Here is a 12,934-nt window from a genome sequence, read left to right as displayed (position 1 = left end):
TGACAAATTAGAAATGCTCAAGGTATGTGTAAGAGCAGTCCCAAGAGTGCTTTCGTATATAATGAAGTCGTCGTTTAAGGACAAGGATGTTGTCTTCAATGACTGGCAAACAAGAAGAAATACGTGTGGTGAAGGAAGGGGACTAAGTTCATAAATAAAGCAGGATAAATGGAAATAGCTAGCTTATTTTGCGTGAGGTATAAAACATTTTTACACCCTCGTATAAAGGTATCATAAATGACATTCAGAGACGATGGCGATTATAAAGCTTCCCTTGTCTTCCTCAAGAAGCATCTCTCGAAGGTTGTACAAAGTTCACAAGTTCAAGCACGTCCGAGGTGACAATCTGTGAGTCCTTTTCGTTTCCATGGCACTCAAAACTAACCTGCATATGACTTAAAGTCCAAGGATATTCGTTTAGTACGGAAACAGAAGCAGCACTCTTTCATTCTTAAAATCATAGGCGACCTTCAAGTACCATTGTTACTGATCTGTCTCATAACTGAAAGGTCACGAGAAACCAATGGTAACATGCAAATGAATTTTGTCACTTTCATTGTCAAACTTTAAGATGGCTTTCTGACAGCCACTTTGCTTTTCCGGTCAGCCTATAAATGAACACTTGAGAGGACCAAGGGAAGACCATAGTTGAAAATGGAGAAAGTACCTCTCCTGAAAAAGCGATAAAAATCCGTTATTGTCAAAAATACTGGCCTGTCAGTTTCTAGTCAATCTGATCTCCCAGAGTTACTTCCCTTCGTTTCACTCTGCCTGATGGTAAAGAGATGAGCTTAACAACCAATGGGGGCCCCTGAGAATATTTTCTGGTTTGATTTTAGAGATTATATATATATATTTGAAAGATCTTTCTTCTTTTTCATAAAAGGCAATAACAATTTTCAATTGTTAACACAGAAGAAAGACATCTGTCAGTCAATCAAAACTGACCTCACAATTTTTCCTAATACACTAACAATTCTCTAATGGCATCCATGATGAAGACTTTCAGCAAAACAAGTAAAGAAGGTAGGTAATTTGCCTAAAAACTGAACAAAATGACATAAATTCACTTGTACTTGTTCATCATTTATTCATTCGACTTATAATGATATCGGCGCTCAAAGTCAAATAATACAAATCAACAATACACACGACATCTAAGGAAAATTTGATGGTCAACAGATGAATAGGTTGTGATGATGATGATGGTGATAATGATGATGATGATGATGATGAAGTTGATGATGATCATATTGTTTGTATTTCATAAAATGCTACACTTAAGCATCATATCATTATTGAGTTAACATTAGTTAGAAACTAAAACTTGCCACCCAGAAAATCTTCCAGGCTGAAATATAAAACACCTTTTACTGAATTAACATACATTACATATTTTTCAATGTGAAAACTAAATCAGCACTTCAGAAAATACTTCATTGACTGATACCATTTATACATGATTTGGAAAGAATTTTATCTGCTGGCATCAATTAATTTCATCAGGACATAATTTAGTATTTTTTGATAAATAAAATCATGCAGACATCAAGACAATGACCAGCCATAAGAATAAGTGATAAAATCTTGTATCAGACAAATTATGCCAGTTCAATTTCAAATCCATCATGTCAAGGGATCATTTAGATTAGTGAGAGAGCCACTGGATCATTTAGATTAGTGAGAGAGCCACTAGTCAATTTCAATCAAAATGACTGATCAGATATTTTGGATCATGAAACACAACACTGTTCCAGGGGTTTAGTTTAGAAAATCTCTTACAATGTCGACATTTCCTTGAATGTTGACTAGACGGACGATCAAATCAACTAAACCAGCAACCGATATCAATTAAGTTCTAGGTATGAGTAACAGGAAAACGGAAATTATTATCACTTTTACTTTCTTCCCATTTTCATTTGACTAAAAGTTGCTGACCTAGTTATCAAGATTTATAAACTTATGACATGTTTAGATAAAAATCAGTAATCTTCAACTGTATACTTGTAGAATGTAAATGACAGCATGTCTGATAAACACGATGTCCAGAAACTATAGATAAGAAAAAGCCTCATATTAAAATTCCAAGGTCATGAATAGAACTGGCATTTGTAAAATTTTGCTTAAAAAAGAAATATATATATATAAACTTACTCTAAGGAGTAATATAGAGTAGTTTGATTTCAAAACTTAATTAATCGAAAACTCACCCTAAGTAATGTGTTAATTAATGATATGTTAGTTTGAATCCTTCAATATCTTCATAATCACCAACTTACAGCTGAATCACATCTTACAACACATTTAGAAGGATCTTAATAGACCTGATTAAAATCAAGAGTAAATCAGATCCTGTCATTACATATCGAGAAACTTTGAACAATATTTTTTCATCCTCTTCCAGATGTAGGTTCTAAATAGAGGATAATACAGTATGTAGTATTATTCTGTTTGGATCCTGCACTGTTTTTATAGGGACATATGGCAGGTTAGAAGAGGCCAGATAAAATAAACAAGTCTGACTTGATGAAGGCCTCATGGCGTCACATTGTATTCAGTATCATCAAATATCTGTTGAATTTCAGCAATCTGCATCTGATGCCAACGTCAAGATGAGAGCCAGAAGTCTGCTTGTAAGAAACCTTCTGGATTGGGTATCATTATCTGTCTATTATGCTTCAGGCAATTTTCCAGGAATGTTTCTAGTCGAGTCAGAGGACCTCCACCTGAGGATGAAGCCACCTGTTTTAGTTTGGGTAAATATTCCTTTATTAGCATATATAAAAGTTTTTGAAACTGTTTCCCATATTTAGCATACAGAGCATTCCCCGCCACATGCAACATGTCGTAAATCATTGTCGCTGTGATGTCTGGATGTGGATGGATATTCATCACCCTACAAAGCCATATCCAGGCATTGTCCACTCCATGAGGGTGGACGTTGCTTGTTCCCCTCAGAGGAGGGGGTGGGGACACCATGATGGCAGCATAAAGACGCATCATTCCTGACATCCTCTTTAGGAACTGATCCTGTTTCTCCACACTGCCGTCAGAGTTGTATCTATACCCCAATGTTCTGTAATACAACATGTCACAAATATAGCATTATCATATTATTCATTTTCTTGTAACTGGAAAAATTTGCACTGATTTTACAACATTGCTTTTTGTAATTTTAAATGTATGAAATTTAAAATCTATGAAGAATTTTGTATCCAGATTACTGGTTAATAGAAGTAATATTTTTAGATAATGGTGAAAAATTTTCATTTATTTTGTTATGAAAAGTTTATTCATAATTGAAGGACAGGTACTCATAAATGGAGGATCTTACAAAAATGTTCATTCATAAGAGATTTATGAAACATCACCAGAGGATTATAAGGAAAATTCATAAAGTTTCATAAATCTCATACAACATGAAAAAGAATAAAAGATTCTGTTCATCATATAACTTTTGAGTTTTTTTTTAAATTAATTTTTATCAGATTTTATATAGCATTTTATCAGATATCAAATTTATTTGGCAATCTTTTCAATCTGTATTTCTCATGTGATGTCACACCACAGTAGAAAAAAAATCATATTGAGAGCATGTTAAGCTGTTGATGTGAAGCGGGTAGGAACAATACATACTTGCGGTGGTCCTCTGGGGACTGGCCCTCCTGTCTCGGTATGTAGTAGGGAACGGTGTAGGGACAAGCACGGTGGAGATGACTCAGGAACAAGTTACCTACATCTGGGTGTTCCATCCACAGACCCACAAATACCATCGCCGTGGCAAAGGCTGTCTCATGTTTAGATGATACTTGTTCATCTCCTTTTTTCTATAAAGGCAAAAGGGCAATAATTTTCTTCACTAAAGTGGAAAATTTTCAAGTTGAGTTTTGGCCAGTGCAGGATTTTGACTTTGGAAGATTCATATCTGTTTCAGATACAGTTAAACATGTGTTATAAGTGACCTTTATCTAAAGGTTATTTTATATACAATAACCTTTATTTACAGGTATTTGTTACATTTATGTGACCTTTATATACAGGTATCTGTTACATTTATGTGACCTTTATATAAAGGTATCTGTCACATTCATGTGACCTTTATATAAAGGTATCTGTTACATTAAATAACTTACAGTTCACATAAGAATTTTTTTTCATTGATACGCGAGAAAAGCCAATCGCAAATTCAAATCTTTCATGATTATGATGATGACATCCTTGTTATTCCATCATTAACTTGCCTTTAAAGACACTTCCATTGAATTTACAAATCAGCTTGACATATATTACTTCCAAATTCAAACATCTTTAGACATCTGTACATTTAAATGACATCTCATTATGCCGACTGTAGAACTTCAACAAAGGCATCATTCAAATTTACAGCTATAGATCAGATGTTGTCGGTCAAGCAAGTGTGCTATAATATAATGGTTAATCCCCGGTAAAGAATTTGAGAAGTCTAAGTGATTAACATTACATACAGGTGGTCTTGATGTACAGGTATCTTATCTAACCGGTTTTACAACCATTATTATGGCCTTCTGGCCTTTATGCTATCTGCTAAATACAGGTGATCATTCCATCAGTTTTGTCTGTATTCAGTTTAAACACTTTTATGATAAAACACAAATCATTTGCAAGGTGTGATTTAACACTGAACATAATACAATAGAGAAACACTTACAAATCTTCATTATAGAATCATTTATTACTTACCACAATCATCTTTGCAGCCAGGTATTTACAGAATGTGAGACCCTGTGGATGATCGCCTACATTGACCCGTTTTGACCCTACTTCAACAGATTGGCCCGACAACAAATCCAGTAGACGCTTCAGTTTCTCTCGCAAGTGCTCACCACTGATTGGAGAAATGGCATTAATAGGTGTATTGACAGCCTTCTGCAGGTCAAATTTCAACTTCTTGGACTGAAAGAAAAGTAAATGTGAGTAGACATGCTGTAAAACAGTATTAATTATAAACAGTGTTATTTATGAGAGGTACAAGGAAAAGATACACAGGGGAAGAAAGGAGGGAAGGAGGCAGTTTTCTTACTCTCTTATTGATCATACTCCTTTGACAAACTAATGCTGATATGTCTCAAGACCTGAAGTTATACAGACAGAATTCCATGAAAACATTGGCTTACGCTGAAGAAAGGTGTTGACTTGGAGAACAAACCAATAGGACTGATTTCAACTTCCAATTCAGTCTGTTTATAGGAATGGATAATGCACTAAAGCAAAATGTCTGCTTTTCAAATCAATTTAACTGACTCTGAATTAAAAAAAAAGAAAATCCTAAAGATTATGTATGCAGTACAGGAAAAAAGGAATCAATTTATCATTGCTTGGAAGAAGGGGAGCTTTAGGTTTTGCTAGGTCTTGCAGTTTCCAGAGGCCATTTAGAACAGAGTGTAACCAGGTAATTTGGTCATATCAAACTGTACCTCTGGGTTAGAAAGTGGTTTTATGAGTTCCTCTGTCTTTCCCATATCTTTCTGTAATTTGGTATACCATTCGAAGGCATCTATATCAGCACATTGAATTTCATCTTCTGCCACTGGAACATTAAAATTCATTTCTGTTCATACTTTACTGCAAAAGTTAGTTGAGTGGACAGGAAAAATAGTACTGAAAAAATGTGGCAAGATTATTGTGTATGAAATATCAACATTTTCTCATCAACAATAACACAAAGTTCAACGAGAGCGATGATTCACAACCAGTGATGTTTGAACAAAAGGAAATATTAAATTTGTTATGTGCCCTTGCAATATACAAGATGCTGAAGAAAAATGCCAGTAAACTTGAACATAGAACTTACACTTTGTAGCTCCTGGGGACTTGTTTTTGTCTGATGATGAAGATACAGGAGTTGAAGTAGCTATGGGTGATGCTGCAGCTGCTGCCTTGGCCTAAAGTCATACATTTATTTAAAATGGCATAATAATGAGGACAGACCATACACAGTAAAGGAAACAACCGATTGAAAACCAACACATAGAATTTCAAATGATACAAAACAAATAACAGTCCAGACAAATTTCTACATCCTTGTTTATCTATGATTATTGTACTGCTCACTACATTATCTTATCTTTATTCCCTTATTCTATACTGACAGCCATCTTTCTGTTAAATTCTTCAGAATATCTTACCTTGAAACAAAAAACTAAGAGTTGAAATTGTTCCTTGCTTCCGTGTCTTTTTAAGAAGACCCTCACATTTAATATATTGTTACTTTACAGCAAGTGGCACGGTTGGTGACAAGAAGTTAAAAGTTTCCAAAGAAAAAACCATGGACCTGCTACCAGTACCTGGCGACTGCCCCGTGTAGGCCTCAAACCCATAATGCTCAGAGCCTTAACCTCTCAGCCAGCGCACCCCCCCCCCCCAATATCTCATGTGTTTATTGTTATACTACTAATACCTGTTCCTCTTGTCTTTTAGCTTCAGCTGCTGCTGCTGCTGCCTTTGCTTTCTCCTCCTCCAACTTTTGTTTTTCTTCCTCTGTAAAAAGATTTAAATCATCATTAGTTGATATGTTTTTGTACTTTCAATACATCAAACCCTTTTTCTGAGTGAAGTGTATTGTAAGAAGACTAAGAAATACATTTCAACATGAGTAACAAATTTTAAATAACAAGTAAAAATTTAATCGGAACATTTAGTCCTTCCTCTTTCATGGTGATAGATATTTGTATCTGGCTTGCATCAAAGTTGTGATAGTGTGGTGGTGTGTCTCTAAGTATTGCTCTGACATTAAAATATGAATCAAGTTATGAGGAGAGATATCACACCACTTTATTGATGGGAGACATCATACCTGATTACAGAGTAGAAATGTGATGCCTCATTATAGAAGAAAGACATCAGGTCTCAGTATGAGGGCATATCACACCTCACAAATGTGGGGAGATGGCACACCTGAATATTGAGGGGAGATGTCACACTGCACAATTGAGGGGAGATGTTGCACTGAACAATTGGGGGGAGATGTCGCACTGCACAACTGAGGGGAGATGTTGCACTGCACAACTGGGGGGAGATGTCGCACTGCACAATTGAGGGGAGATGTCGCACTGCACAACTAAGGGGAGATGTCGCACTGAATAATTGAGGGGAGATGTCGCACTGCACAACTGAGGGGAAGTGTCGCACTGCACAACTGAGGGGAAGTGTCGCACTGCACAACTGAGGGGAAGTGTCACACTGCACAACTGAGGGGAAGTGTCACACTGCACAACTAAGAGGAAATGTCACACTTAACAATTTAGGGGAGATGTAACACTGCACAATTGGGGAGAGATGTCACACTGCACAACTGAGGGGAGATGTCGCACTGCACAACTGAGGGGAGTTGTCACACTGCACAATTGGGGGGGAAAATGTCACACTGCACAACTGAGGGGAAATGTCACACCTCAATATTGAGGGGAGATGTCACAACTCGCTATTATGGGTAAATGTCTCACCTCAATATTGAGGGGAGATGTCACATCTCACTATTATGGGTAAATGTCACAACTCAATATTGAGGGGAGATGTCACACCTCACCACTGAGAGGAGAGGATATAAATCACTATCAATTACCTATTCTCTTTGTTATGGCTTCATAAGCATTTAGTGCAAACTTGACAGCTTCTTTAAGTTTGTCAGGAAGACTTTGGTTTATCTCCCCTGACTGTGTCTCATGGATGATGTGGTTTTCCAGATCTGAGGCTGTCTTACGGATTCTTTCAACTATCATTTTACACTGGTCTGCCAGTTTGTTTTGTATGGCACAGTTGGGCTGAATGACAAGTATCCGACTCTGGATAGTTTTAAGGTCTGTAAACAACTGCTTCACTTTCTCTTCTCTCTCTTTCTTTTCCTGTTCTCTGTAAAGCAGATAGGAAAGGAAATATGGCTTGAATTATTTCATGTCAAAAGTTCAGTTTCAGGTCAAAGCTTCCAAATTTCACTACATTCTGATAAACTGCAAATCCACAGTGCACCTATGGTACAACTGTGGTAATACTAGATCATATGGTATAGGAAATATGGCCAAAATCAGTTATTTCCATTATTAATGGTAACAAGGTTGACAAGGTGCGTTGTAAGTGAGGGGTAAGATTTTAAAAGTTTACAGAGTTGGAGAAAGGGCATTGGCTCTTAATAACTCTTCCAAAACTTGTCAAATTCATCTCTGCAAAAAGCAAATCTTCCTGACACAGTTGAAAGGCAATCTCCATTGTATCCTCTTTAATAACTGATAATAAGGAGCAAACCAAATCACAAATCACCTTCATGTAAGAGTTGTAAAGGGAAGATAATTCAAACTGAAACTTTGAAGCATTTTGAAATATTATTCTTGCATGTTCAGGTCGATAGCAAGACATTAAGTGAGTGGAACATGATCCATAGTTTGTCCTGAACAAAAAATGGACATATGTGGAAATAAGAATGGCTCCAATGAAGAACACTTTTCAAGAAATAATATGGCATTGTCCAAATAATTGCCATTATGATTATGGAGCCATTCTGACAATAGATCATATCATTTTAATCAATGTTTGAACAACTATTTTCAACTTTATAGTTTTTACCTTTGATAAATGTATCAGTGTCTAGTAATATTTTTCTGATAATGAAATGGATTTAAAGAATTAATTACTCAAAATTAAATCAAGTTACAGTTTGAAGTCAAATATCATAATTTAAAAGTTATAATCAAGTTGTAATCAGTATAAATTATACCTTGGATATAATTAGAAAGCGATATCATACAGACATACTTGTTGCAAGAAATAGCTTATGTGTTTCTAGTGCAGAATTATACTATATTTGTAGTGATGTACTGTGCCACTTACTTTTTCCTGATTTCATCTTGAATCTTATCATGTTTTCTTTCTAACATCTGAAATAAAAAAAAAAAACTGTTATAAGTTCAAAATCAGTTCCAATAGTTCAATTATATTTCATTAAATAATTGTAGCTAGTTGTTTTTATTTTTCAACAGGATTTTTACATTATTTTTGAAACTTTTGAATATACATATGTATTCTACAATGTACATATGCTGTTGAAGGGTCTGTACACAGAAAATCATTTTCAACTAATAAAACTCACCTGTGCATGTTTCCTGTGGTCTTCTTGCATCTTCAGGTATACTTTAGCAGATTCATCTCTCCTGATCAAGAGGACAATAGGTTCATATACATGACAGTAATCTGTATACATGTATATATGTTTACAAATACATTCTCTCGTCCAACTAGAATACTAATTCTGTTAGCGTATATGAACAGTAAAACAGATTTCCTTTAAATGATGCTGATGAATTTTTGGTGATAAATAGCTTCTTTTAATATCAAAATCAATTATGGCTGCCTGTAGGTCATTTTCTTTTTCTGATCAGTACCAAAATCAAACATGCACAAATAAGGGTCAAGGGAAACATACACATGAAATTTGAAAAAGATCTATGCACTAGTTCTTAAGAAATAATAATAACAATCTTTCAAAGTCAAAATCAAAGATGGCAACCTGTCGGCCATTTTGTTTTTTAATCAATCCCAAAATTTAATGGATACAAGTAGACCAAGGGGTACCTACATAGGAAATCTGAGAGATCTATCCAGTTCTTCTCAAGAAAAAGAGATAACAAAAAATGTTTACGAAAGGACGGAGGGAAGGACGGACTACATAGGGCAATTTGACCATCGGATGGTGGGCTAAAAAATCAAGTACAATTGTCCTGGTTTTTTGAAATTTTATTTTTGTTTTTATTCACTTGGCAGGCAACAAAAAAATCCTGGCATCAGTGGATGGATTGATTAGTTTTTTTTATCCTATCTGAGAGTGTGTTTGACATGTGAAAATGTGTATTAAGAAAAAATACACAAATTTGCCAATGAAATATTTTATAGTGAATGGTTTTAATTACTATTTTTCATTCTTTTGTCGAAGTGTGACATGTTACAGCAACGAAAATTATCCTTTTGCAAGGTTATGAAGGTCAATAGTGCATGTGATACACCACAACAAAATGGCCATTACGAAATACATAACGGACCAGAACCGATGTCTAGATGATACTGTTAACAAGAAATCTTTGAAGTGTGTAGTGGGGAGGTTGTCATAAGTTAGCGAATGTATATCCCTTCCTTGCATCAACATTTATAACAGTAAACTTAAAGCATAGCTTATTCATCAAATAAGATGTATAAAAAAAATACCCTTTTCTGTGCTGCGTAAGTGTGGTCTCTTGCACTTCAAGAGCTCTTAAGATATTTTTACGTTCCAGATCCTTCAACTGTTTATGTGTCTTCTGGTGTAGCTGATCACTGTGGGTTTGAAATTCATTAGCCTTTTTCGCTAATGCATCCTGGAAAAAAAATGTTCCCATGGTAATGAATATAGTTATTACAGAGCAGAAACTGGTTTATATTAGTGAAGAAAATCTCAAATGATTTGGTCTCTATTTGCAAAATACACAACAAGTAAAACAAATATACACTCTTCTACACCCGAATTGTAACAATATATTTACACAGTTTTTCATCACTACAAATCATATTGACCTTGACTCTGTTATAACAAATATGTTCAGTTGTCCATGGCAACAAATTAAATGACCTTGACCCTTAACCCTTAATATGATGTAAACATATATTGTGCATGCTCATTTATGTATGGCTTCAAATTAGAATGGCCTTTACTGTATTGTCAAACAAGTATTTAGAATTCAGTGTAAAAAAAATTCCAGGTGTACATAATATTTCATTCACAGACTGTGGGTGTTTCTGTTGTTATATTATTATATAGACTGACCTTGACCTTGTTGTCACCCAAGTGTTCATACTCCTTAATAGACTTTACACTCCTTGCAAAGTCAGGGGACACAAATATGGCAGGTTTCCGTGGTGAGGTCTGCAGTTCCTCCACATGTTGCAATGCCAACTCTTCACTACAGCTAAGATTTAATGATAAACAAGTAAACGTGTTAAAATTAGTGGACAGTGCCAACACTTAATACTATAATCAGCTACATAGTGGGGTTCTTTCATAAGTCTATATCAGATATATGTTCCCTTTAGTTCAAGTAGATTAAAGGTTTCAGTTCTCCCACTAGGTGTTCTTAGAAAGTGCTTGCCATTCACTTCGCACACAATTAAGCATGGTTGCAAATGAAAGACACCAGAATGAGGTATCTTAATAGCACATTCCAAGTACAATGCCAGAATGGAAAATCTGTGTATCTATGTTTATATTTTACTTCTTTTGACTTCTTTACATGGACATTTCCTTCAGTTCTATCTTAAGAGCAATGGATTACACATATTCTGTAATAAAAAGGAGTAATAAAAAATATCCTGTCCTCGTTTGGGTTAAGACTAATGACACTTTAAAGTCTTTATCGCCCGACACACTACTGCTCCATTAAAGGGAAATTCCCACAAGCTGAGTCTAGTAGGGTGACCTGCTCTCTCAACTTCTACACTACTCCATCCTTCACAAAGTCATCAGACAAAAAGACAACAATTACCCAGGTTCTTTAGCTTCAAGGAAACTAGTCAATCTCCTATAGCTTCTAGCCCTGGAATGGTCAATGGCACTGGAAACTGAAGTGAAAAAAACCCTGCCCCTGCATAGGTTTGAACTAACAACCCTTCAATCTCTAGTCAAGGTTAGTCTGGTGACTTCAACTTCTTTGGTATAATCATGTACTTAGAATATGCAAGTCCTAGGTATATTGAATATAATCTAGTACATGATAAAACTCACTAATCAGAGGATTCTTCATTCTTCTCCTCTTTTTCTTCATCCCTCTTCTCCCTAAGATGTTGTTGGTTTTGGTGCAGATAATTTGGATTCACATATCTGTATTTAGACTCGTCATGGAGACAAGACAACTCAGGTGGAGAAGAACATTCATCAAGGAATTTCTGTAAAACATTGCACAGCTTTACTTGCTTCAGATTCCAGCTGTTCTCACAATTCAATAATCATATGTATATAAAAATGTAAACTAGTAATGCTAAAAGATTAATCTTACACAAGGACACGTAGCAGATGGGACTGTCTATACTCTTTGTAACATTATTGTAAATAAATATGAATTACAGCTAGCTTTGTTATGTTTTAATCAGGGACGTGGATAACAGTTATCTACGTCCCTGGTTTTAATATCACTCACAATATTCACCGAAAGCGAATTATACTTATGTCCAAATGTACATGTAACTGCTGATCAATTTTTTTTCTCAATTTCAAATTAGGAATCTAAAACCTAAAACTTCAAGCCGCATGTAATATTTTTCTGTGTGATAATATAGAATTATTGAAATATTGTTTAAACTTTGAACTAACACTAAAGTCTAAAATGCCATGTATGTACTTTACCTTTGTCACATGTCGACTTCTCTCGTAAATAATTCGTCCTTTTGATGTATTTTTAAGACGCACAACAATATCATTGCTTCGTGAAGTTGACATCCCAATTTGGTGTGATCCTTTCTCTATTACGACGCATCTAGTACAGTGATAGATTTCCAGAATTTATGACTCGTTGATGTTATGGCGGATTCAACTTATGGTCATGTAGTCGTTTGAATCGATAAGGTGATGTATGGTAACGCTGTAAGCTTTTCTATGACGCAGACTTGAAAAACGATAGCAAACACGTGAAAGTGAAAGAAAGAAAATGGTAACACTCCACAGTAAAGAGTATTCAACAGGAATCTGTCTGGGCATAGGAGTTGGATAATTTATAACACGAATCAGTTGTGGACGACTCTAAGTAAGACAGAGACAATTTTCGGAAAATCGGACAGATTCCGGGGATACTAATTACAGTCCGGTACCGCTTGGGACTGCCCGGTGCTGCCCGGTATTGCCTGACACAGTCCGGTAACAACACAGTCTGGTTAAAAGAATTAATGT

The 12,934-nt window shown here is 35.4% G+C and overlaps 1 protein-coding gene across 1 annotated transcript; it reads right to left on the bottom strand.

The window, feature by feature from the left end:
- Nucleotides 1-1,090: 1,090 nt before the first annotated feature.
- LOC132551804 (mRNA export factor GLE1-like) lies at nucleotides 1,091-12,546 on the bottom strand. Its single transcript, XM_060215948.1, has 13 exons — nucleotides 12,395-12,546; nucleotides 11,777-11,937; nucleotides 10,823-10,964; nucleotides 10,228-10,376; nucleotides 9,119-9,179; nucleotides 8,860-8,906; nucleotides 7,601-7,887; nucleotides 6,437-6,516; nucleotides 5,831-5,921; nucleotides 5,454-5,566; nucleotides 4,720-4,932; nucleotides 3,637-3,827; nucleotides 1,091-3,076 (listed from the first exon to the last, which is right to left on the bottom strand). Exons 1-13 carry the CDS (start codon nucleotides 12,485-12,487, stop codon nucleotides 2,608-2,610), a joined length of 2,097 nt encoding a protein of 698 aa, XP_060071931.1. The 5' UTR covers nucleotides 12,488-12,546; the 3' UTR covers nucleotides 1,091-2,607.
- Nucleotides 12,547-12,934: the final 388 nt, after the last annotated feature.

The sequence above is a fragment of the Ylistrum balloti genome, unplaced genomic scaffold (genome assembly GCF_031769215.1).
Source record: "Ylistrum balloti isolate Yb309-2 unplaced genomic scaffold, AGI_CSIRO_Ybal_v1 Utg370218, whole genome shotgun sequence".
Classification (NCBI taxonomy): Eukaryota; Metazoa; Mollusca; class Bivalvia; order Pectinida; family Pectinidae; genus Ylistrum; species Ylistrum balloti.
This window is presented reverse-complemented; position numbering and strand designations above follow the sequence as displayed.